This window comes from Pyrus communis, chromosome 16, assembly GCF_041283825.1.
Source record: "Pyrus communis isolate YQ-2024b chromosome 16, ASM4128382v1, whole genome shotgun sequence".
Classification (NCBI taxonomy): Eukaryota; Viridiplantae; Streptophyta; class Magnoliopsida; order Rosales; family Rosaceae; genus Pyrus; species Pyrus communis.
Window position 1 is genome coordinate 27,388,623 of NC_142580.1, and position 26,805 is coordinate 27,415,427.

Below are 26,805 nucleotides of genomic sequence, written 5' to 3' on the forward strand. Positions count from 1 at the left end.
AACTGTCATAGTAGTAACTAGGAATCTTCTCTTCCCAAAGATAAAATAATACTTTAAAAAAGATTTGATGAATTAGCTGTTTAGGAATTTTTGGCTTTCAATGTTAAGTGTGCGAGTTCTTTATATAACATGGACCAACGTCTACATGCTTGAACTTGCCAGGTTGAATCACTAATGGTTGAGGTGGAATGTCTTAGACAAGAGATTAGAGAACTCAAGCATGAGAATAGAGAGTTGCACATACTTGCAACTAATTATTTGACGAACATGAGAAGAAAGCTCGACCAGTTTAAGGAATCCAATGGTCGGATTCAAAGTGATCACCAGAGGTTCGTGGCTATATTCCAAAGACATTTGGTGCCTCCATTTCTGAGTTTTTCCAAGTACTAGGGCATCACATGATCAACCTTTGTGAAATCTCATTTCTTTTATTTGTTGTTGCAGTTGTAACTCATGTGTATGTATAGAAAAATTCTCTCCCTTCTGGTTTTATACATGCCTGAAACTTCTAGTTCAACTTGTTAGATATAAAAAACTCTGGAAATTTTTGGTTCCATCAAAATGAATCATGAGTTTTTAAGTAAAGATGTTTCCTAATATCATTTCCCACATAAATTTTCGGGCATCAAGAATCTATGAAAGTATTTCTTGCCTACGATGTCGACGGTAACAAAATCGAATTTTGCTAAGTTCACTATTTTCTTATTCCCAAAAAGGAAGAAAGTAAGGTATGACGAAAATTGTGAGAATTAATTCATTCCATATAAACATATGTCTGCACAAAGTGTTAAAACTTCAAGTTATTAACATTATTTGTATTTTGAACTTCAAGTCAAAACATTATACATATGTACTCGAAATTTATTCTTAATATCCACATTGTTGGAACCTTTAGGTTGATATTTTTGGAACTTATGCCATACTTAATCTGTACATGGATTAAGGAACTTTTGGTCCTCATTTACATGAATCAAGGAACTTTGGGTCTGATCTTTTTATATGATGAGAATCAATGAACTTCATGTCCGATATTTTTATATGATGAGGATCAAAGAAATTCGTCATAACCAAATGTTGTAAAATAAATAAATTAAAGCAAAGAACGGACATGAATATAAAAGAACGACAATAGCTTTAATTCAGCACTATCCACATAAATATAAAAGCTTAAGGTAATGGTTATTATTATGAAAAGAACGACATGCTGTAACCAGTCACACACACACACACACACACATACGCACGCACACACATATATATTAATATAGGAAGGGTGATGATGACCAATTTGTACCATCATACATAAATATATAGCCCATGATAGGCGATTATATCGCACCAATCGTATTAATAACAAAATTATTAATAATAAGGCTACACCCAACCCTAGGCTAAAATCTAAAATACCCCACTTATTCACCCAACCCTAGGCTAAAATAAAAAATACCCCACTTATTCCCCCCCTGGCAAACCCAACTTAACCCAAGCCAAATCTTTGGGCTAAAAGCCAAATCCCAAACCAAGGCCAAATACCACCCAAGATTTAGCCGACAAATGCGTGGACTCGCCCAAAATTACCCCACTCTCGGCCCGTTCACTCACCCACTTGCCCCACGCGGCATGTGAGCCTTCAGCGCCCGACAGGGGGGCCCATTGTCAAGGTCACTGTCGGCCACAACCCAGAGCCCAAAGGCTCTTTTCTGCATCCAATGGCTAGCATTTTTGGACTGTTGGTTGATCCAACAGTCCATATTCAAATTTTGTTTTTTTTGAAAAATGTTATTTTAAAATACATTGAATCTAACGGCTGAAATCGAATATAATCAAATCTAATGGTAACAAAAAAAAGATTTAACGGCCTAAATTTAAATCCAACTGCTAAAATAATTAAAAATAATTATTTAACTCAAAATTCACCGAAAAACTCTATAAATACCTATGTATTTATTCAAATATCCACACAAAACTCAAATTTCTCATACAATTCTTCCAATTTTTCTTTCTACCATTTCTTTCCATTTCCAAATTGTTTAACATCGCAAGAGAGCATATTAGAGGTCGTAATTGGACCTGTGAGGAAGATGTTGTTTTATGGTTGGCATGAGTTTCTGTTAGCAAAGATGGTGCAGTTTGGACAAATCAAAATAAAAAGGTTTTGTGGGATAAAATCATTGAAAAGTTTCATGAAAACTGCAACGGCGGCGGGAGGGTTGGTGGTGGTGTTTACGATCGGTGGAAGACTATCAACAAAGCATGTACTTTATGAAAGGGAAGCTTGGAGAGAGCCGTGGTTGGCATGGCTAGTGGAAGGAGCGCCACAGAAATTGTGAGTTTTTTTCTTGATATTTTATTTGCCATGTACATAATATTATTTTGCAACTAATAGTTTTAATGTATTTTTTTTGCATAGGGTGACAAAGCAATGGAAATTTACATATTTTCAGATTAAAATGTTCATAAAATTAATTTACGATAGTCTACATAATTTTTTTTTAAAGTTAATTTAAGAAAAAAAAATTAGCCTAAGTTTATTTTTTAATAATCCCGGGCTAAAATTTTAGACTAGAAGAGTTGAAGTAGAAAAGTTATTTCTGGGTTAAAAACTAAAAACTAAATTTTTTAGAGTAAAAAATTTGATTTTTAAGCGAGGTTAGAGATAGTCTAAAGGCAGAAAAAAATAAAAGAAATTTACAAAAAACACCCAAATCTTATAAGTCATTTGCTCTGCTCTCATGGATCTCTCTGTCAATATCACTCTCCTCTCTCACTTCTCATTCAGACAACGAAGTCCCTCTCCTACCCTCCACCTCCTTTCCAATCTTTCTCACCAACCATCATTCTCTCACCATCGCTCTCTTCTCTAGTCTTCTCACTTCTCAGTCTCAAAGCCGAAGTCGATCGAAAGTTTGAAATCCTAGAAAAAAACTAGTCACGTCGTTCTTTCCTCTAGTCGTGTCATCTCCTTCCTCCAGTCGCAATCGCCACCACTCCAGTAATAAATGGTAAGTGAATCTCTTGAGTTTATTTGCATGTTATAAAATTAAGGTTTTGATTTTTAATTTTTAGATTCAAATTAGGATCGGAATTGGGGGTTTACTGGAAACTGTTGTTGATCTGGAAATTGGACTTTAGATTCAACTAGGATGAATGCCCGCGCTTTGCTGCGGGTTTTTAGATGATGAATAATATTCATAGAAAATTGATTGAAAATGCTTTAGTAATATAATTGCATTCATAAATGTAGCAAGTTAGAGAACGTATGTTTAACATGAGTAACGTTTACAAAACCACATATTTATACAATTAGCTCCAAATGAAAGAAAAAGCAAGATATGCGTGAATTGATCTATAGAAAAAGTAATTTCATTTACATTGCTTATGTATTAAGTCAATATTGAGAGTCAGTATGCAATCAAAATTACTTGAATGAAAGTTTACGTTGACAATAGTTGCAAGGACGAAATATAGTGTCTTTGCATTAGAGACTGAAGTACCATGCACTTTACACATATTTTGTTTGTTCATACAACATGACAAAATACATGTTCTGCAGGGGTTTGTATCATTCCAACAGTTGCAAAACATAATAAACATGTTTTTATGGTATGTACATTAGTTGACTTTAGTAGTCGAATTCGCAAAAAGTATATGTCCATGTTAGTGGGATGAGCAAAAAATATATATGTTTGATCATTTGCAGTAGTCCATCACGATGTCTTCCATAGTTCATTTCTTTGGCGAATGAACATCTCCAATACTGAGCAACAAAATAGAACAAAAAAGTAAGTAATTGTCCAAGTTGGCATAGATTATTGTAAACAATATGTCATTATACCTGTCTTTGATTTTCTTTGCCTGTGATCTACTTCTTAAAGCACTGATCGGACTTTTGTCTGTAGGTTCAACTTTTGGGACAACCAAGTTAGAGAATTCTGCTGAGATTCTGGTTGAATTAGTAGACAGTGGTTGGCTCCCCTCATCATGTTTGCTGTGAATACATGTCAAATTTAAAAAATATGGAAATGAGCATTATAAAGTGCATACATGATGTTTTTGTTTAATGAAATAGCAACATTACTTGAAAAGGAAAAATTAACCTGTGAGCTTTTGAAGGTTCATTTTCAACAAATAGTGTTCTTTTTACACCCTTGTTTGTTGCAGCTGATTGGATTTGTTAAGTCTGGGATTCAAGGGTAGTAAAAGGGAGAGGGGTTGTTGCATCAATAACTTGTTTTCCAATGTTCTTAGCAGGTGTACGTGGTACAATTGAACTAAGTTTTGGTTCAACTGATGTTTGTTCCTCAATTATTCCATGAACAACAAAGTCGGTGTTGCCAAACTCATTGTTTTGATTTCCAAATCGGAGCAGGAATTATTTTGTGCTGTGAACCAATTTTTGGAGCTGTGGTGGCAAGACAGAAGAGTCATCATAGCCTTCTTCTATGACCAAAGAGTGGCAAGAAATACCTAAAAGTTTTTCAGCAGTCCTTCCAATCACTAAAAAGTTGAGTTGATTTGTGGCATCATCCACAATAAAATTCATCTTAAACCTAAATAAGAGATAAAGATGTCATGAGATGTGTTTTGCAGTTTAAAAAATTTGTAATAAAAACAAAATTTTGATTGCAAAGAGATGTAAACAACGTAGAAAGAAGAAATTAGGAAATTACCATGGTTCAGGCATTTTTTTGAGCAGCCCATGCTCAAAGCATTGAAAGGTTCCATTTGTATTTCTCACACTTTTGTGGCAATACGGGCACGACTTGTACCACCATCCATTTGTCAGATCGTAATCGACAATTGTTGCTTGACACATGAAACTTGTATTCTGGTATGATATAAAATTTTCAAATACAAATGACATTTTGAGAACAAAATCACAAACATGACATTTGCACCCTATAAAATGCATTTACACACAAAATATAAAGTAGAATACAGATTTTGGTCATGAAATGACATTTGGAAAATGTATATTGAATCACAAAATATAAATTGTTTAATTTTTTGTGTTGAATCTTATAAATGAAGAAACAAACAAACAACATGACACTTTGTATACACAACACAGTATAGACTAAGAAACAATGTGATTTCCAAATTACAACAACCAATCAATTGCAAAGTAGTTGCATAATACAATTGACAAAATATGAGATAATTTAGTGATGGTGGATTGACCTTGTTTAATGTCGGATCAAGAAGAAGCAATTCTGCAATTGTCTTTTGTTCTGAATCAACGATAGTAGTACTTTTCCCATACTTTTCAGCAGAAGTTGGTAGAGTTTCAATGGGTGTTTTGAGGTATTCAAACCTGAGTTTCAAATTTTTAGGTCCAAGAATATAGACTATAAAATTAAAAATGAAAATAAATATTAAATAAGATTTGTGCACTCACTTTTGTTCATATTCTGAAAGTAGTGGGATATCAGGATTGAAAATACAAACCGTTGAGCCTGTGGTTCCCAGAACAGGTTTTCCTATAAATACAAAGAAAACAATTATAAATACAAAAGAAAAGCGATAACATTTAGATTTTGTTAAGATATAACCTTTATATTTCTTCACTTTGAGTGAAGTCAAAACAATGAAGACAGGAGGTGAAAGCGATTTTAATGCATCTTCTTGAAAGTTTGTTGCAGTTTCTGCCCACAGGGTAACTGTAACTTGTTCACCTCTACAATTGCAAAATGGAGTCAAAACTATTTATGTAATTTTTATATGGGTATATATGTATAAACATGTAATTATAGTTTAAGAGAAGTATGGTTTACCTAGTATTTTGAAGTTGGAGGTCTCGCTTTTTTTCAAGTCTAATATTTTGCACAGTGATGTTTTCAATTGGTTGTAAAGCCATTAGATAACCAAAAACATCTACATACGATACAGTTATAAGAACCAGCTTATTAAGTTAAAAACTAAGAACAATGATTTTAGAATAGCGACAATCGTCAAAATTAGACGATTTACCTGTGAGGTGTACATCTTTATCAACTTTTTGGTCAAGGTTATCAAATTCAATCAAATTAAACCAATGCATTGCTATCACTTGATTTGGTTTCTCAACAGGGACTATGCTAGTGTTTTTGTTTAACTCAAGCATAGCATCGTGAGGGACAATTTTGCTTGACGTTCTGTTGCGGATAACACGAAATTTATCTATTTCATACACGATCCCAACTTTTAGATGCTCCAAAAAGAATTGGATGTCCCAGGGTTTCATGGTTGCCTGAATTGCATGTCCCTTTTGGATGGGAAAAACAAAATTAGATCGATTAGTTTTTAAATGAGCAAAAAATGCATTAAATCACATATCAAATAATGTATAAAGCATGTTTTGTATGGCTATAGCATAGAGTAACATATGCATAAAAGCAAATCATACAAAGTAACAAAGTTACTATTTTATAGATTTGAAAATTTAAAGATTGACATTTATACAAAAATATGCATAAAATGATGTAGATTTTAAATATTTTCTCATATGCAGTAAAGATTGAAATTGTAATACAAAACCAAATGGAATGTGAATAAATGAGAAGGAAAAATTGAATTAATACTAATTGTATGATAAATGCATTTCGACATATATAAATTTGTACCTATTTAATAATGAAAAAAAAGTGTAAAGATTTAACCTCTTTGTCAACAAAGACACAGTCCAAACTTGCAGGTTGACGATCAGCTCCAATATTTTTTGTCACCCAAATTCTGCATATCCTAACTTGTAGTTTGCTTATTGGGTTGTATGGTAACAAAAGACGAATTGGCATATGCTCCATCAATCTATACAAAGTAAATTTAAAAGCAAATAAAAACTTTAAAATCATACAACACACAGATGAAACAAAGAATACATTAGAATTCAAAAAAATAGGTAAAAAGAGAAAAAGAAAAATGAATGGATAAACACAAACCAACACACCTTCATGTAAACGATTCAAAACATCTTTATAAACAATGTTCTTTGTGTATCCGTAAGGCATATCACAATCATGAGCAATCACAATTTTAAGACCCTTTTTTGAGGTGACCCTAGATAATGCAACGTAGAGCTGTCCATGAGAAAAAACTGTTTGAGATAGAAATAGCCCAACAATCTTCAAAGATTGTCCTTGACTCTTATTAATTGTCATTGCATAGTAAATTCTGAGAGGAAATTGTCTTCTTCGCAAAGTAAACGGATATTTATTTTGTGATGACTCAGTAATGATTCTTGGAATGTAAACTCTTTCACCAATGTTGCTACCCGTTATGATCTTTGCTTCCACAATTCTATCAGTTAATTGCATCATCACCAATCTTGTGCCATTACACAATCCAGAACTTTGATTTAAATTCCTAAGCAACATTATTGGCATACCGACTTTTAATGCTAGCTTGTGGTGTGGCAAACCAGGTAAGTCAAGTTGGTTCAAAAATTCTAATGGGTATAGTATATCAAGATTTTCAACATTTTCTGTTGAAGAAGACACAGAATCAAAACTAAGATATGTGCGATTTTCACCAGGCACCATAGTTAACATAAAATCATTTATTTCAGTCACTGTGTCGTTTCGCGGTGTAACAATAGCTCTTTCTTTCAAATATGACACATCATGAAAATTTCTTTGAAAATCTGTGTACACTGCTGAAACCATGTTTTCAATGGGATTGTCTTCAAAATCAATGAGAAAGTCTTTTGATATTTCAACCCAAGAATTTTCTTCATCAGTTGACAATATAGAATTAGTGACACTACCGTTTCCAATTTGTAATATCCAATTAGCAAAATCAGCCAACTCTTGTTTTTCCTTTTCATTCAAACCTTTTTTTGAAAGTCTCATGTTTTCTTTGAGAAAAAAAATGGTTAAAGAAGGCCAAAGATAAGAGCTTGTCAACGAAGCTTCAACAATGTCAGCCTTAGTTCCATTTGGGACAATAGGTAAAATTTGTCTAAAATCACCTCCAAAGAGAATTGGCTTTCCTCCAAATGGCAAATCGTCAAAACCTGGTTTTGAACCTTTGAGAACATCACGAAGAGATCTATCTAAAGTTTCAAAACATTGTTTATGATTCATTGGTGCTTCATCCCAAACAATAAGAGCTGCATCACTAATTAATTGTGCTAGATGAGTTCCTTTTTTTATTTCACAAAGTGAACAATCTGTAATGCTAATAGGGATTTTAAATCGAGAGTGTGCAGTTCTTCCTCCAGGAAGCAAAAGGGAGGCAATTCCAGATGAAGCTACTGCCAAAACAATATGGTTTTCTGATCTAATCTTAGCTATGATAGTAGTCCACAAAAAAGTTTTACCAGTCCCACCATGTCCATGAACAAAAAACATACCAGGCTTATTATGATCAACTACCTTTATGACACTATCATAAACTATTTTTTGTTCTCTATTCAATTATGCAACCAACTGTGAATGTTGCTCTTTCAATGATTCAGTGTCGTAGTTTAACTCCTCTCTTAAACTTCTATTCTTAAGTCTATCTATGACATCTTTGCTTGGAATTGGGAGATGATGCTTAGATAGAGAACTATTTGAAGCAACAAACAACTTTTCTAACTCATACAAAAGAGAATTTTTAAGTTCATCCTCATACTTAGACATATCTTGCAAGCCAAAAGCATTAATCATCTTTATCGAGATGTCATCACACATCATTTTCCAATGTGCCTCAAACAAAGTTGCTGGATCAGCAACATCACAAAACAAAACTAATGTAACAAACAATTGTCGCAATTGATGCGATGATGCGGTAACCATCGCTTCTAACATTGCATTGTTCCACTCCTTGTCATCTCCTAATAGGCCAAGCGAGTTGCACGCAGCCTGAAATGTGGGTTGAAGAACACCTCTAATTGTTCTTAAATCATCAAAACAAAAGCCACCTTTTTGATAATTAAGCAATAATCTCAAATAGTATAATTCACCGGCAGCAGGGTGAACATATGCAACTCTACCTAGAGATTTACCATTTTTCCTTCGAGTCCACTCTTTATTCTCACTATTCCAAACATATTTCGAAGGAAATTCAACATAAGACAACTGGCGTGCATTAGGATCTTGAGTATTCATTTCAAACCATTTTGTTAACATTGTGTTTTGAAGATCAGGTTGGTTAACAACATAGTTTAAACTATCATTGTCTTTAAAGACAACATTTTGGTCAGAGGGTAGATGCACACATAATCTTTGAACAGCTGGTTCTCTAAAATGAATATGAAATTGTAACAATCTCCAAACTGCTTCATAAGGACATAAATATCTGCAATTTAGATAAGCTAGAATCTCATTAAACTCTTGATCTTCAAAAACAGCTCTAGCTCTATCAACACCCTTGGTTATATACTTGAAAAGATATTTAATAAGCATTGATTGGCAACACGATTCAATATTTATATGAGCTTGATACTTTAATAATAATTCACGATTATAAGGGACAACAAATGCATTATTAAGCTTGACTCCATTTTTAACAACAAAACAATTCTCCATTTCCCTACGTTTGTATGTGACAAAACCATCAGATTCAAAAGTAGTTTCATTTGCAAAACGTTTTGGGAATTACATATACACAATTCTCCATTACACTAAGACGTCAACCATCCTTACATATACACAATTCAAAAAACTATTTCATTGTTTACATCGTTATACTTATCAGACAACAAAAAAGGTTCACACAACCTTTTTCAAAATTGAAAATCTAGTTGATCCTTACATATTTTTTAAAATCCAGAAAACCACTACAGTGGAGATGAACCAAAGAAGGAGCATCCCAATCTTCTTCGGACGTTTAAACTTGCAAATCCAATTGTACAACCCAAAACAGTTTTTTTGAACATTTTCTTTTGGTGGATTACTACGATTTGTAGGTGAATACATAGTGTGGACGACCAACTTGTTTCGATTGACACCTTTTCCATAAACACGTAAACCCATTCTTGTTTTTTCTATTTTTTGTGCTCTTGATGTGCTGGGTCCTGGAGCAGTCTCTGAATAAAACAATTTTGTCCCTCGAAGCTGTTCTTCTTTTCGAGCTTTTACCAATCTTCTTAAATCTTTTACCAAAACGCCTCCTAGAATTTGTTGTTCTTTTCGATCGATCTCTTTCACCATTTTTTTTTCTCTGAATCAAAAATTAAATATAATGTCAATAAATGTTTTTAAAAAGATAAAATTTTGTAGACTTGAGCAACATTGTTTAAATTCTAAAAAATCTGAAACAACAAAGAAAATACATTAATTATTTTTTTATAAGTAAAGAATACATGAATAGAAATATTTATAAATCTGTTTGAATAACCAATTTGTGTTTGTTATAAGATTATTTATACTCATTTTATTAAGTATGTAAATTACGAAATTTTTTTTTTCTAAATAATTTGTAGTTCGTTGAGAGAGACCAGTTATCAATAGCAATTATTGAAGCACTTAAAGAAGGATGAGTCCCTTTCGTTCTCTCATTCATCCCTCCGGTTGTCATGTATGTCAAATTAGGCATCAGGAATAAGGCCAGTTTTTTTAGGTTTTACGATCGTCAAAGCCAAAGTTGAAGAAAAGCAACGTATGCAAAGGCAAAAATATTTATGCAATGACATTTGTTTTTATTACCATGCATGTGAGCTATTATGCACATGAGAAAAAATTCGATTAATAATAGAGTCCATATATAGCATAATTAGAAAAAGAGTTTATGGACTATTGTCCTCCGCCTAGAAGAATTGAGAAATAAAGATACTTCAAAGGGAGGCGAGATGCATACATATTCCTATCACCCAAAATGATAAAACAATTTAATAAAAAAACGACACTAATAATTGTATAAGCCATGCTTACATGGACAACCAAATAAATTAATCGGGGCAAACGCCTTGCTCAAATGTAAGGCACTGACGTCAAATAATTATAATGCACGGTCACATACGGCATTAACATCAAATAATTTTAACGATCGCATGCAATGGGAAATTAACATAGAATCCATTTCATACCGTGCAATAGTCAAGCAAAGTTATGTCAAATTAATTTAATCCTGAGCAGTTGGTAATAATCAATAACAAATCCCAAAGTTAACTGCGCATGCCCACAGTCGAATATCAGTTTTTCTTTACGTATCAGAAAATTCGTTTAAGTCGGTTTAGAATTCGGTTTGGTTCGGTTTAGTTCAACTTGTGAACTTCTAAAACCGAACCAAATGAATAAAATTTGGTTCAATTTATTTCGGTATTTGTTTGTTTGTTTTTTTTTTTTTTTTTCTGAACTCACCCCCTAAACTCAATGAGTTAACCTACTGTAACTCTAAGCGAACTCTACGTTCTACGGAAGTCTTTGGGTTTTTAACATTTTGAATATTTATTAGCAAAATATAAAAATGCAAAACGGGTGGATCCATGATCCAAATAGCATGTCTTGCATGCATGAACCGCAGCAGGCAGCAGATGTGTGTGTGTGTGTGTAATGAAATTGATTAGAAAAAATTTGCATTAATGTAAATTTAATTAAAGATAAAAAGGTGGCCAAATAAGTAGTAACAACACTTAATTCTTAAAAGGATAAAAAGTTAATTATTTACATCATTGGATTTATGACCCAACAAAAATGGCCTACATGACCCTTTTTTAAAATTAAAATCCCACCCATCCGTACATATTTAAAAACCAAAAGACCACTACGGTGGCTATGAGCCAAAGGAACAACATCCCAACCTTCTTCCAACGGTTAAAGTTGCAGATCCAATCGAATATCCCAAGAAAGTTTGACAGAACTTCTTAATTCTGCTCATTACTCCGATTTGAAAAAATTCACTTTAGCTTGTAATGTAAATGCGTTAAAATTTTGCAAAAGCAATTTTAAGGAGTCTACAGCCAAGCCTAAAAGAAAATTGAAGAAACCGAGGAGTGACAGCCATTACTGAACATGTATTTGACGTTGTTGAATTTAAGTTTTTTGTTGGTGCTGGTTTCTCTACCTATGTGAACAGAATGGGGTCTGCACCTTATTGCGAGAAACTCCGTGTCATTATCGAATAGGCACGATAATTCGTTGGAGTTTTGAATTGTCATTTTTTAGTCGTTTGCAACTTGTAGCAGCTAATGTGTTCTGGTGTTATATACAAATACTAAGCAACTCTATATATAAATACTAAGCAGCGGGTAACACATATTTACGGCTCAAGTTTGGTATGGAAACAATTTTTGACATCTAAACTGCCTAATAACATATGTGACCTCTTTTTTTTAATTGTCAAACCAAAGTGGAATATGCAAAACATACACTGCAACATAATACCCTTCTCAAAACAGTCACACATATACATATCTAAAACCAATCGGTAAAAGATAGACAGACAGGGGAAATGAAACACAGATTAATCTACAAAGACTCGTAATTAATCACTTTGTTGTCCAAAAACAAAGACGGAATGAAAAACATTTTGTAGAACAATACAAAAATATTCAATACAACAACACAACAAATGAACGTACAAACAGTAATTGTTTCACAACATTAAAAAGTTACGGTTAGCAAATGAAACCTGAAATCCCAAGTCAGCAGGACGTTTCCTGCAATCCATAAAAATAAGAGAATAATGAGTTTTCTCGTCTTGAAACAATTGAAATAAAAAAAATTGCATTAAAATTAGGCAGCAGAGAAGTCGATGCACAACCTCATATGCACACACAGAGACACAGATGCATACAATTTAAGAGCATTGGAATTGAAATGGTAGGCCAGACAGAATAATAGACAAAATTTAAACTACAAAACGGAAAAAAATGGACCTTTGAACAGTTAACAGAAAAACACAGGAACTTGAGAAACAAAACTGAGAGCAAATGAATAAATAGAGGGGCAGAAAATCCCCAAATCGATTAAAAAAAAGACAAAAGCATGCTACCTAACCAACCAAACAGTGCAGAAAGATTTGTAAATTAATTCTGGCCTCTCAATCACAACATGCAAGCAGATATAAATGCAAGTAATAATAAAATATAAATATTTGAGTACGAAATCAAAATGACAAACCGAACCTGCAAGCAGATATATATGCAAGAAATAATAAAATATTAAGATTTGAGCACAAATTCAAAAGGACAAAGTGACTATGCAAGCAGATATAAATGTAAGAAATAATAAAATATTGAGATTTGAGTACAAAATCAAAAGGGCAAGGTGACTCATCTGATCATGCAAGCAGATATAAATGCAAGAAATAATAAAATATTATTTGAGTCCAAAATCAAAAGCAAGAAGTGACTCATCTGAAGGTACAACAGAGCATAGGCTTATGTAAGAAATAATAAAATATTAAGATTTGAGTACAAAATCAAAAGGGCAAGGTGACTCATCTGATCATGCAAGCAGATATAAATGCAAGAAATAATAAAATATTATTTGAGTCCAAAATCAAAAGCAAGAAGTGACTTATCTGAAGGTACAACAGAGCATAGGCTTCCCCTTTCCTCTTCGTTCTCTTTCCATCGTCATCTCTCTCTCTCTCTCTCTCTCTCTCTTCGGCTCTCTGTCACAGTCCATCCCCCCGAAACCCTCCTTGAAGGACAGCAAATGAAACTGCAGACAACAGCCATACCTCTCCCTGCTGTCTTCCCCTCGGCATCTCTCTCTCTCTGTCTCTCTCTCTCTCTTTCTCTCTCTGTCTGTCTCTCTGTCTCTCCGTTTTTTCCGCTCTCTGTGAGAGCTTAATTTCTCCGCTCTCTGTCACAGTCCATCCCCCCGAAACCCTCCTTGAAGGACAGCAAATGAAACTGCAGACAACAGCCATACCTCTCCCTGCTGTCTTCCCCTTGGCATCTCTCTCTCTCTGCCTCTCTCTCTCTCTCTTTCTCTCTCTGTCTGACTCTCTGTGAACTGCATGAATAAGATACATTTTACCTAAATGAAGAGAGTGATAGATGAGTGAAACAGTTGATACGTACTTATTACATCAATTACTATGACTAAATGACGCATCAATTCCATCATTATGCAATAAAAAAACATAGGGCTAACGAATATGATCAATCATTCTAACATTCTTCTTAGCTTATCCAATCTAAATGACAGAAATGGCTAATGTCGTTGATCAATCATTCTAACATTCTTCCTAGCTTATCAATCATACTTGATAGAGCATGTAATTGCTTTAACGTCTTTATCAAAAAATTCGTTGGTTAGGAAATGCAGAGTGTTGCAATGGAAACATGAAGACCGAATACAGGAGTGTGAATTCAGTGTGCCGTATGCTATATCAATGTTAACATTTCATTTTTACTTAAAATAGCCCCAAAGATTATATAATAATATAGAACTCACCAAACCACCAAACCACTTACCCTAACAAAAAAATGCTGAGAATAAACATGTGTCAATATGTAGCTAAAGGGAGACATAAACTGCAAATCAACAGTGACTAAAAACAAAATCTCATAGACCAACCATACATAAACATGCAGCAAAAAGAAAAAAAAATGTCGGAAAAACTGACCTTTAATTGTGATTCTAACGAAAACAGCGAGGTTGATTGAACCTACAGATCATGCGCAACCCTCTCCTAAAACCAAAGCAAACGCAAGATAAGCTAAAAATAAATAACTTCATTCAATAAATTCACAAAATTAACTCCAAATCACTAAATTAGCCTCTTGAATTCGGCTAGAGATCTCATCAGGAAGCCCAACATTTTTTTAGAATATCATTAGCATTCTCACCTGTCATTTTCAATGTGAATTTCACACTTGCTTTCGACTCTAGCATTGCCAACCACTTTTGTTCCAAATCTTGTATTCCAGTAACGGGTCCCAACATCTTGCAATTTAATAAAGGAGCATTGTAAGATTGTAGAGATGCATAGAACAGATAAAGCTAATGACAGAGAGCTAAGCTAATTCACCTCTTCCAAAAGTCCATGTCTCCACCCAAGCCTAAACATCCCAACATTGCCCCGATAAGCGTGTTGTCCTGACCTGCAAGATTTATAAAGAAGAAGCAGAGAAATTGATGCATAACCACAGATTAAAAATTGCAGACAGAATAAAAGGAACAAATTGAAAACACTAAAAAGAAACAGCCAACTGACATCAGAAACCTTTACCTGTGCTTCCCTTTTACATGCTGCTATATTGTTTATTTTTCCTTTTCGATTTAGAAATCTGCAATTCTGCTATAGAAAATGAGAGAATTGAATTACATATATTTTAGAATGACATTCCACCCCCTCCTGCCAATATCCTTTTAGAATGACATTCCTACCCATTTGCAAAACAAATTACAAACAAATCATAAGAGTATCTTCATTCAGAAAACCTGACTTCTAAACATGTCAATGTCCAAAATTCTCCCATTTTCAACATGCATTTTTCAAGAAGAGACATACACTGGCACACATACAATGAAAATCATATGAAAAAAAAGAGCCAAGAAATCACATAAAAGTATCAATCTTTGAAATTTTATTTTCCTTTCCCCCATCACAGCCAAAAAATAAAGGGTAAGTCTACAAATATCAATTTTCATGCCACAAATTTGTGATACATTACAATCTAAAATCACACACATACATCATGCATACACATACATCAGAGGAAAGGAAGCAAATATTTTCAACAAACGCGATGTAATTCCTTACCTGAGAAAGGTTTGGCCCGGTGATGTGTACTATCCAAACTTTGCACATCCAGAAAGTGAAAAATATGACCTACCAAGGAAATCAGAGCATGCATGTGTTAGGTTTATCATTTGTCTGTCAAACTGTGCAGTAGAGACCAAAATCAAAGATATTGGTGTGTTTTACCTTTGAATTTTCCAGTTTCCAGACTGATTTGCAGTGGCGGACTGCATACGAAGTTGCAGGCCTCCTTGATTTTCTTTTGCTTAGCAGGAGAAAATGAGGCTCTGGGTTTATTGGGGAGATGATCGAAGCCTATGGAAAACTTATACAACTACAAAATGGAAAATTTAAGAATAACAAACAGTATTAGGCATAAAAACAGACTAAAATGTAGAATCAATCCAGAAACTGGTAATGCCTTATTCAAGGGTTAAAAGGGGAGTTAAACTGATTGAAATACAAATAGACAGTACTCGTGACATGATTAGGGCTAACGAATATGATCAATCATTCTAACATTCTTCCTAGGTTATCCAATCTAGATGACGAAAATGGCTAATTTTGTTGACCAATTAACCGGATTAGCTAACACTTCCTAAAGAGATATTCTTCATGCTTCACATCTCTTAACTGGACCTGTAATAGAATTCTAGCATAGTATCCCAAATGGTATTGAATTGGATGACGAAAATGTCGAACTTCTAAATAGCTCATCGTATACTTGTGATTTGTGAATGAAGGTTTTGGATTGTTTTGTATTCATGAATAACGATCATATGCTTGATAATTATCATGCTAAGAAATTACCAATCACATATTTAAAATCTAGGCACAAAAGTTTTAGAAAGATAAATAAAAAATCCATATAACTAAATAGGCTTTGAATATGCTATCAGGGCACATGATTATATACCTAAAAATGGCAACGAACCAGCTTCTTCCTCCCACGACCCAACTTTCTGAAATTTCAAAAGAAAATAAATCCATTAGCAATTGAGAGAAATTTGACATATATACAAATCAAAAAGCAGAGGAGCAGAAGGTTCAAATCCTAATTTCAGAAGCATGTTACCTAGGAACATAACTTACTAAGCAGCAAACTCTAAGCAAAGTTAACTTGTTTAGGGTAATAACAGATTATTCATTAAAAGAAATCCTTTTTCGTAGACATGTAACTATAATATTAACAACGATCACAAATACGAATGAAATGTTTACTTTGTTTGAATTAATCCAAAAGACACGATTTTATCATGTCAGACATGCTAATGAAAACCGCTTTTAAAGAAGTCAAAATGAAATGCAATCAACTATAAATCCGTGATCAATGTGAACTGAAAAATGAGTAAACCTAGTGACATGCAGGACAGAGACCTAATACTGTTAAATACACTGCAGAAAGTCCGAAAAAAATCTTGTTGCAGGCACAAATCAGTTAAAGAGTTCAAAGATAAGCGAGCTTGCTTAGAAGAGAATTATCTTTACACCCCGAGTACAAAACAAAAGCAAACCAGAATTGTTTTGCTTCTTCAAGCAGTACATAGAAATGCATTTAAGTTAGACCAAATCCAGATTAAAGCAAGTGTTCCAGCAAAAGGATTCTAAAAGATCACCTCAAACCTGATTTCATCATAAACATTATTAATATGACTATAGAATGGAGAAATAATAATACATACTATTGCATTGCCAATGGCTGACGTATTTGATATTAACAGATCTTGGTTTCTTTGAACAGATTTGCAGCTTGCTTGTAAGAGTTTTTGTCCAATGACAATACTTTCTGTAATGAGAACCATATAAATCCACAGAAACTAAAATCAAGAAACGACAACATAAACAAAAAAATAAATTCAAAGAGTAAATAGAAGTACAGTTTATAAACTAAACTTTACAAACAAAATGACATTTACAATAAGAAAGAACAAAACAATAAACTCCATCACAATCGAAAGGGGGCAAAGAGTGGCAACCTTGCACAATTCCATATAAGAATACAAACTAAAGGTCATATATCAAACAACTTTGAAATTGAAACATAATATAAAAGTATTTCTTGTACATGCAACCAACAGGCCTCTAGAAAATTAAAGATAAATTGAAAATCAACTGTTCGTATCGAGATGTTCGATCAAATTGAAGAAAATTCACAGCAAAATGGAAATGAAAATATCAACTCACTGAAAGCCCACAAAAAAAAACCCAAAAAAACAAAAAAAAGAAAAGAAGAAGAAAACTGACCTTAAAACAAAGAACAATACACAGAACAGAGAGATGCATCCCCAAAATGAGAGAAAATGACAGAAAACAAAATAAATAAAGGAACCCCCACAACTTGACCTAACAGTGCAACAAAATCCGGAAATAATTCACAGCAAAAGGGCTGAAATGATGACAATCTATGCTAACAGTAATGAATCCAATAAAAAATGGAACTTAGCTTTCGAAATCCAGCCACTCATCCGACACGCAAAAGGGAGAATAGAGAGAGAGAGAGATCGAAGTACCGTTAGTTAAAGAGTGGACGGCGTCGGTTCTCAGAGCACAATAATCCCTGAAGATCTCTTCCGCCGTTGGCGGACTCGAGCCCATCTCCCTGCTCCTCTCCTTCATCTCACCGAAGCTCTCGAATTACAGAAATGGAGGGCAGTTTGTGTGGTTTTGGTTTTAGGAAGCAGGAGCCGATGCTATTCCAGAGATGGTGTTGTGGCTGCTAGGGTTTGAGTAGGAGCGAGTGAGGAAGAGTGAGAGATGGGAGGAGAGCGCACGCTTCTAACCCAGCAATCCGTGCCAAACCAAACGGACAAAATTACCCTCCCAACCCAGCCCCATCTGCCTGGTATTGTTGTAAATAGCATGAAATCGAGTGGTTCCGTGCTAAACCATACGGACAAAATCACCCTCTGAACTTTTGAGAATTACCCTCCCAATCCAGCCTAATTTGGCTGGCATTTTTGTAAATAGAGTGAAATCGAGTGGCATTTTCTTGACTGTAGCCCAATGAACAGTCAATTGCTCCCTAGTTTTAGAATAGATAATTGGATTGGGAATATTAGGGTTTTGACGGAGAAGAAGAAGAGGAAGGGGAGAGAAACCCTACACCCACCTCTGTCACTCTGCAAACTGCCCTCAATCCACTCTTATGGAGACCGACGGAACACCCTTTCTGAACTTCCGAGAAAATACATACAATACCTCCAAAAACACTTAATTTGCATGGTTCACAACATAAAGGGTATAGATGCACCAATTTCACTCTTAAATTCAAGAGGAAAAAATTAGGATTAGAGTTTGATGGTTCTCACCCAAAATTGGTTGCTATCGAGCACACTCACACCAACGTCAATCAGACCATAGGCTGAAAATATCAACAACAAAAAAACTGAGCATTGTTATCCATCGTAACAAAATCAACTGTGGAGTATTAGACAGTGCAATTACAAAATCGGTATGCGTTCTCAACTACCTTCGTTGTCCTCAGGTCTAAAGACATGGTCAAACTTGAACTACTTTTTCGAGGAATCATAACAAATGACCTGCAGCTCGTTATCTAGGGAGGATTCGAATTCAACAACGAAACCAGATCCGCTTGAAATTTCAGTTTGATTTAAAGGTATACATCTGCAGAAAACTCGGATGCTGCCCTTAAGCTCAATCACTTCATTGTAAAGTCAAAAAAGGAGAAGAAAAGCGTGAGAGAGAGAGAGAAAGCAGACCAGCGGACTGAGGAGGGAGGGATAGAGAGGGGGGCTAAACCACATTTAAATACCTGATTCTCTTTACTTAGGAATATGGCATTTTCCATGATCTTCAAACATTTCAAAAGCAGAACCAGGCTCCGCACCATGCCGTTTTCATTTTCCCAAATAGAATGTGAGCTATCTTTTAGCCAACCCTGCATATTAATTTATGGTGCTTAGTAAGCCAATTTCCCCAATAACAATTGAGTACCATATAGACCCCAGGATTCAAATGAAAAAGGTAAGTATATAAATGAAAAAGTTATATTATGTCTAAGAAATTTTGGTTATCACTCAATGCGTGTGATATGCACATAATAAGTAAAGAAAACAAATCAATGTGATATTGTTAGCATGCAAAACCACTCATGTTACTCCAAGAAGAAAATCAGGAACTACAACGAACAATAAGGAAGATGACGCTATCCAAAGGCAAATAGATAACTGCCCATTTGTTACCATAAAACAACCAAAGTGTAGTCAGTGTTGCTCATAAACTGAAGAAATATATAGGTTACAGAACAGAAGAACCTTGTGAATCTAGATACAACTAAGGCTGCACGCCATCATTTTGGTTCTTTACCATCACATGCATTATTTTTTCACAGAAATTTATTATTTACAGAGTGAACCAAGAAATTATTGTTGAAGTAGCATAGTGAAGTAAATATCTTTCATAAGTATTTAAAGCATTACGGTCCCTTGGTATTCTTTTAACATTTAATGAAACACAAAGTGAGATCAAACAAACATACAGGTTCACATCTCCATATTGGAATGGCAATCCATGGTCACCTCAAATACAGCATCAAGACCTCCAAGCTCCCGTAATTTTTCCTTAAAGTTGCCCCCCCCCCCCCCCCCGACTTCCTTTACTGCACCAGTGGTTTCCGAAAGTACAGGCCAAAAGCTTGACATCCTGACTAAATAATGCATAAAAATATGTATCATGACCAGAAAATCGTAAGCTTCAACACAGACTCAGACCTTCAAGAGGGATCAAATCAAATCAGAAAATCTCCAAATTCTACATTTTCTTGGACTGGAAAATAAAATTAAAACTATAAGAAGCAGTAATCTTCGAATCCGAACCTCAAATTCAAACTTTTCTTGTAATTCAAAAATTAAAAAAAAAAGGGAAATGAAATTGTTTACCTTGAGCATAGAGGGCTTCCTACAACCAATTGTCAAGACTTGTGTTTGATCTACATACATGTCAAGAATAAAGTTTAAAACTTTATCACAGAAATACATAAGCAACCAAGAATTGCAAAAAAAAAATCCATCAACAGAGGAGCAAAACAATAAGTAAAACAACCTTCTAACTTCCTTATCACACAAATACAGAAGCAACAAAGCATATGGAGAAACAATCTAGCAACAGAGGGATATTCAAAGGATGTAAAGCAGAAAACGAACCTCAATTCGATTTGTTGAGAAGAAAACAGCAGCTAAGCGTGAAGAAACACAGAAATGAGCACAGTGCAACCCCCTAAGTAATAAGGACACGAACCTGACTCTAACAGTGTACGAAACAGTGCACTAAACAGACCAATCTTCCAAACGCCCAACTAAACAGCCTATAAACATCCATTACAATTTTATTGAAACAAAAAAATGTCAATCACAGTTTTAACAAAGCAAATGGGAAACCAAACAATAAACAATGATTTCTGAACAGTGTTTTACCTGTTGAATCAGAGGACAAAAATGAAAACCCACTCTCTCCCATATCTCCCCCAGACATCCTCTCCTCACCAACCCCGTGGGGTAACCCGTTAACCCCAAAAAATGCACGGCATGCTCTCTCTCTCTCTCTCTTTCTCTCTCTCTCTCTCTCTCTCTCTCCCTGTCCATCGTCTCTCAAAAAGTGGGAAAAAAATCTCTAAATATCTCTCCCACTCAGTTGAAACCATGCTTCTCTCTCTCTCTCTCTCTCTCTCTCTCTCCATCCTTGTCTAAAAAATTCAACAAAATCCCTAAATCTCTCTCCCACCCAGTCGAAACCCCTAGCTCCCATCTCTCTTCAACCTGTCAGTCCCTCTGTACCCCTCCTCTCCTCCCCCAACGACCCACTGACGGATGCATCACCTACAGCCACACCCACCAGCCCCCGAGCCAAAATTCCCGGTGATCCTCTCCCTCCAACACGTCAACCCTCCCGTCCATTTTCCGTCTCTCTCCCCGAACGGTTAGGGTTTGGTCCAAAGTAACAAAAATCGAAAATAAAAACTCAAATACAACTATTATAAAATCTACCTGAGTTCGATAAAATTTGTTTCACCACGATTTGAAGACAGGCCGCTCCCACACATCGTGGGCAGGAGGAAAATTCGATATGGGTTCGTGTGGAGGTGCATCGATGATTGTTCGACGGATTTAACTGAGATGATGAAGAGGAATGGGGTGAGCAGCGCTAGGGCTAGGTTGAGAGAAATGGAGAGAGAAGTCTCTCGAATTTGAGAGAAATGAGAGAGAAACGGTGCTAGGGTTACAGAGTGAGAAAAGGGAAGAACGGGGGATTTGATGTATGGTTATCGAGAGAGTAGGGAGAGATAAAGAGGGAAAAGAAAAGGCGGTGGCAATTTTGTAAATAAAGTGAAATTCGGCTCAATCCTACGGACACAATTACCCCTTAACTTTTGGGAATTACCTTCCCAACCCAGCCCAGATCTGATGGTTTTTGTTGTAAATAGCGTGAAATCGAGGGGCAAACAATTGACTGTAGCCCAATGAACAATCAATTGCTCCTTAGTTTTAGAATAGATAATTGTGCATAAGGTTTCGATGTTTTCTTTATGATGTAGTGTAAATTAATTGGGGGTTGAATGATATCTCTGTATTTGTGTGTACTGTGTGTATGTGCATCTCTGTGTGTGTGTGAGTGTATGTGTAATATGTGTGTGTGTAATGTGTATCTGTATGTGTAATTTCTGTGCATGCGCGTGTGTCGATGTGCGAGTACGCGCGTGCGCAAGTGCGTGTGCAAGTGTCTGTGTGTGTGTGCGTGCATGCGGGTCCATGTATGCGTGTGTAATTTGTAGAGTGTGTGTAATCCAAGGTTCTAAAAAATACTAAGCAATAGTCGGCTAACGGGAAAGGGTCTAGCGTTTAGGTAAACTAAGTGGATTTAAGTAAATCTATTATATTTCGTGTAAATAAGTATCTACTTATACTTAAAATATATATCATTTCATCATATATATTTTAAGTATTCAACAAGTCTCTTATAATTTGTTAAAAAAAATAAAATGCAATACGAAAGTTATCTATTTTTTGTCTAAGTGAGTTGTGATCTAGGCGGTTTCTTAGGCGGGTCCATGTGTGCTAAGTGGGCGCTTCAGCAGGTCTGTGCACCCTTTCTTAATTTTCAAACGTCTAGGCATTAAGCAGGGCGATGGCCCCAGAATAGTGGTGTAATCTGTCTGTGTTTGTGTGTGTGTGTGTAATCTATGTATGTGTGTGTAGTGTGTTTGTGTGTAATGTGTGTGTATGTGCTTTCTCTCTGTTTAGATCATACAAAAACTCTAGAGTTATCTGCAGTTTGAAGGCTTGTTAATGGGCGTTTGCAATTTAATGAATTTTTTTTTTTCTTTTTTGTGAATAATTTAATGAATCTATCTGAACAATTTAGGCTTATTCGAAAGTTTGATATGTCAAACTCTTTAACAGATGTCAAAATGTGCAACTCAATACTGTGTTGAAGTCATGGATAAACCTGAATTTTTAGTCGGAATCGCCTTATTTTGGTGTATAGAGAATCCTTTTTGTATGTATTCTATACAATTCTTCCCTATTTAAGTTAGAGACCACTTTGCATGAGTTATTATATGACTACAAGTTTGTAAAGCTACCTTGCTAGTCTAGAGCTAGGTATTTCTTTCTCAGTGCACCAATGTGCCTGATATTGTCAGGATAAACACACAACAATAACTGCATGTTTTATTGCAACTTTGTTAATTGACAATGCTGGAGGCACTGAATTATGAATGTTGCAACTTCTTTTATTGAATATAGTTGTTTTTGTTTTCGTGTGATGTGCTCATGTGTTTTTATTTTATCATATAAGGATAAGGTGAAGAAAAAGAAGATGAGGAGTTAGAGATTAGATTAAGCTTCTGTCAATTGGTTTCCTCTAATTGCAAAAGGAGAGTGAAAAGTTGAGAGTGCGATTGGATTTGACAAAGGAGAACGAAGTTCTAACATCACAATTGAAGGTTTTTGTGACTACAAGTCAGGGGCGCGAGTCTAGCAACTTTAGAGGTATCGATGATGATGTTTCAGAAGACAACAATACCTATGTTAAATTGGAAGACCATAATATGGATGTACGACTTATTATATTATGTCTTTTGTTGTTAGTTTCAAACAAGCACATGGTAGACCTCTTTTGTTAGCACCTCAAAAGTCGGGATATTTATGTTAGCTTTTGGGACATACACTTGGTGTATGTGCTGGACTGTACTTCAATTGTTGATTAATGAAGTATTCCTTATATTTGTAATTAATTGTAATTTTAGATTACGAAATAGGGAATATATGGTAATTAGTTTGCCACATATTGTTCCTAATAAGTATTTGGTTTTGACATGTGACATAAGTTGTGCCACATATGAAGGGAATAGGTGACGTTATTAGCGTCACTTATCCTCAACCATTGCATTTGAAATAGGTGCCTAATCTGTCACACATACAGGTATTAGGTGACATATGTGGTGTCACATTTGCCGAAAATATGCGACGGTTTTGAAATTCGTCACCTAAACTATATGTGATTCTGCATAGGTGATGCAACTATTGATGCTGAAAATGTGTCACATATAGTCAAATGTAACGAATTTTTATATTTATTTGATGAATGTTTGTCAACATATAATTCATGTTTTCCTATAGTCATCTCTTCCATCGCTTTTTTCTTTGGGCTTTCTTAGTGCTTTTCAATTGTGTTTATGCGGATTTTTAGGTCTATAAGTATTTCTAAGATCTGGAATGAATTCATCGTTGGATGTTTTCTAGGATGATATGTTATGAGAGAGAGGATAAGGAACAACTTTTATGATGGAAAAGTGTTTGCTTGAGCATAGGAAGTTGAGTTTCAACTATCATAAAAGTTTTTGCTTGAGCATAGGAAGTTGAGTTTCAACACTCGTAACACAACTGTCGGATAATTTGCGAATTTCAAGTTTGTACCCTTTTTGCTTTGCAAATAATGATATACAGTTATACAACAATATATATATTTGCTTTAACCAAATTAGTCATACTGAGGTATGAGAACAAAATGAAAAGGTTTTCTTATCTGTGAGATTCTAGCCGTTAGAGGTGAAAGGTAGGTGCGGCTTCACCAGATTCAAGGCATTGTGCTTTTTACTCACACAAGAGCTTGTTGTGCTGATAACGTATTGTGAATTGACAATATGTGTGTAGTGAAATATAAAGTAAATAAGACAATATTTACGAGGTTTGGCAAATGTGCCTATATTCTCGGGACAACAATAGTTGTTACTCTCATTATCATAAATTATAGGAGTACAAAGATAACTAACTATTTTCTCATGTTCACTATAGCCTTTCTTTTCTCTTCTCTGTTTTCCTCCTTCCGTGTTTGTTTTCTTCTGCTTGTGTCTTCTTTGTGAGCTATGGTGTTCCTTTATATAATTGAAAACAAGTGGGACGTGTTTTCTCCACCAAGCCACTTCTGACAATTTGTGAATGTATAGGGCCATCAACTCAAACCAAATAATAGATGAGATACATGTAGGTGCCCATAGTTACAATACAATATAATTTGAGTAATTGGGTTCAAGTTAAAATGGTGGGCCTTTTATTACCTAAAAAAATGTTAGGCCTTTTTAATTTGGTAGTTGGGTAGAAATGTTTGGGCCTCTGCAGAAATGCAAAGGAATAAAAGGACAATGACTTCTCTTTTCTTTTTTAAATAGGGAAAAAAAAGGCATGGGTTAGGGTCTCTATTTTCTCTTAAAGGCCTGGGCCCAGGGAAAATGCCTCTCCAGGCTCCCTTAGAGCCAGACCAACAAGAAAACAACTTAAGCGTAGTTTTTTGAGACAAGTACTATGAACTTTGAAGTTGAACTTCGAATCTCTTTTTCACATATTACAGTAGTTTAAAATATTGCGTTAAAATAAAAACTTAGTTTAAAATATCGCGTTAAAATAAAAACCCTTTATAATTTGAAAGTTGGTTGCTAAAATAAAACCTTGACAAACAACCCCAAAGAGAAATATTAGAAAAGAAGGCACCAGTCCGGGTATTGTTTATCAAATTTCAACTTTCAACCTCTCATTATATCGCGAGCCTTCTACCCTCTTAAAAATCAGTTATGGGAGGAGGGAAGGGAAGAGATTTCTAGGCGGACAACTTAGCGGTCAGTTAGGGCTACTTATAGACACTGGCAAAGCCATATGGGCGGGCGGCCTGGGGGGGGGGCGGGGGCGGGGTGCGCCCCTCTGTTCGCCGGAGATCCTTCCTCCAACTCAAGATTTTGCCTCTCTTCTTTGGTCTTGCTGATCTGGTGCTCAGGTGCTATGTTGGTTTTCTGCAGCGGCACTGCTACGTTCTAATTTTTTATTTTTTATTCAAAAAACCTAGACCAAACAACATCCTTTTGGCTGAGAAAAAAAAAACAAAAAATTTAAATGAAAATGGGCAAACTACGTCGTTTTGTTTCAAAAAGAATAAATTAAAAAAACTAAATAGTAGGGAACAACTCGTCCCTAGTGTACACACAACTACATGTAAGGAGATATTGAATGAGGGATGGGTTGCCATGGGAGGACCAACTTCTACAAATTTTGTAGCTAAGACTCTGTTTTGTAGTTTTAACAGTTAACATTCCATTTTAGTTGTAGAATTTCTAACAAAAAAAAATATATAAAATGAGATGGTCAAGAAAGATAAAAGCATCTGGGTAAGGAAGTGAGGTTGTGAATGGTAGTTTAAAGTCTCTTTCTCTGGCTTCTGAGTTCTTCCTAATTCGGGTAGTGGAGAGGATGAGGGAGGAAGAGGCATACAGATAGTTAACATATTTTTAAAGTTCTTGTGTGCCCAAAACTACAATGTTAATGGTAAGAAGCAAAGGACTACAAGTGTCAAGTGAGTCGTTAGGACTCGCTTTTGAGCGAGTGGATCTCTTTAACATTATTTTTCATAAGTTTTTTTGTTTTAATTCTAAATTCTATTATGCTTGAACTCACACATTTGTGGTGAGGAATACCATAAGATTATGGCAAGAAAGGAGACCAAATACGAAGTAAGTTCAAATGTCCACGTAAGATTCCACTTAGTCCAACAAGGGTACTTCACACTTGAAAAATCAAAGCACAAAGCTCCAAGACTCACAAACTTCTGCCCCTCCACCTGACAATTCCTAGCTTCGCCATTGCTTACAAAGGACTTAATTGGAATGAGTACACTACTATGCTAACGTTCTATGTCAATAAA

The 26,805-nt window shown here is 35.1% G+C and overlaps 2 protein-coding genes and 2 long non-coding RNA genes across 4 annotated transcripts; 2 read left to right on the plus strand and 2 right to left on the minus strand.

Annotated features, from left to right (window-relative positions):
- Positions 1 to 2,711: 2,711 nt before the first annotated feature.
- Positions 2,712 to 23,847, plus strand: LOC148690223 (uncharacterized). The gene is made up of 2 exons (XR_015958005.1): positions 2,712 to 3,002; positions 23,413 to 23,847. It is a non-coding gene; the product is annotated as an uncharacterized LOC148690223 (long non-coding RNA).
- On the plus strand, positions 3,399 to 4,149 carry LOC148690224 (uncharacterized). The gene is made up of 3 exons (XR_015958032.1): positions 3,399 to 3,603; positions 3,701 to 3,782; positions 3,900 to 4,149. It is a non-coding gene; the product is annotated as an uncharacterized LOC148690224 (long non-coding RNA).
- LOC148690225 (replication protein A 70 kDa DNA-binding subunit B-like) lies at positions 4,373 to 6,040 on the minus strand. Its single transcript, XM_088687831.1, has 7 exons — positions 5,971 to 6,040; positions 5,775 to 5,874; positions 5,553 to 5,677; positions 5,399 to 5,480; positions 5,182 to 5,314; positions 4,671 to 4,828; positions 4,373 to 4,550 (listed from the first exon to the last, which is right to left on the minus strand). Exons 1-7 carry the CDS (start codon positions 6,038 to 6,040, stop codon positions 4,373 to 4,375), a joined length of 846 nt encoding a protein of 281 aa, XP_088543957.1.
- On the minus strand, positions 15,119 to 20,777 carry LOC148690226 (uncharacterized). Its single transcript, XM_088687981.1, has 11 exons — positions 20,763 to 20,777; positions 20,499 to 20,548; positions 20,099 to 20,266; positions 19,373 to 19,498; positions 19,070 to 19,261; positions 18,111 to 18,961; positions 17,283 to 17,386; positions 16,517 to 16,562; positions 15,787 to 15,915; positions 15,622 to 15,690; positions 15,119 to 15,241 (listed from the first exon to the last, which is right to left on the minus strand). The coding sequence occupies exons 6-11, from the start codon at positions 18,214 to 18,216 to the stop codon at positions 15,228 to 15,230; spliced, it is 468 nt and encodes a 155-aa protein (XP_088544107.1). The 5' UTR covers positions 18,217 to 18,961; positions 19,070 to 19,261; positions 19,373 to 19,498; positions 20,099 to 20,266; positions 20,499 to 20,548; positions 20,763 to 20,777; the 3' UTR covers positions 15,119 to 15,227.
- Positions 23,848 to 26,805: the final 2,958 nt, after the last annotated feature.

Excerpts from the sequence above, each read along its gene's own strand:
- LOC148690226 (XM_088687981.1), bottom strand. The coding sequence starts at position 18,216 with ATGAAGGAGAGGAGCAGGGAGATGGGCTCGAGTCCGCCAACGGCGGAA. Across the intron at positions 17,387-18,110 it reads CGTCCACTCTTTAACTAACG|AAAGTATTGTCATTGGACAA; the intron begins GTACTTCGATCT and ends TTCTCATTACAG. Across the intron at positions 15,916-16,516 it reads TGGTTCGTTGCCATTTTTAG|GCTTCGATCATCTCCCCAAT; the intron begins GTATATAATCAT and ends AGTTTTCCATAG.
- LOC148690225 (XM_088687831.1), bottom strand. The coding sequence starts at position 6,040 with ATGCATTGGTTTAATTTGATTGAATTTGATAACCTTGACCAAAAAGTT. Across the intron at positions 5,875-5,970 it reads TAAAGATGTACACCTCACAG|ATGTTTTTGGTTATCTAATG; the intron begins GTAAATCGTCTA and ends TATCGTATGTAG. Across the intron at positions 4,829-5,181 it reads TTGATCCGACATTAAACAAG|AATACAAGTTTCATGTGTCA; the intron begins GTCAATCCACCA and ends ATATCATACCAG.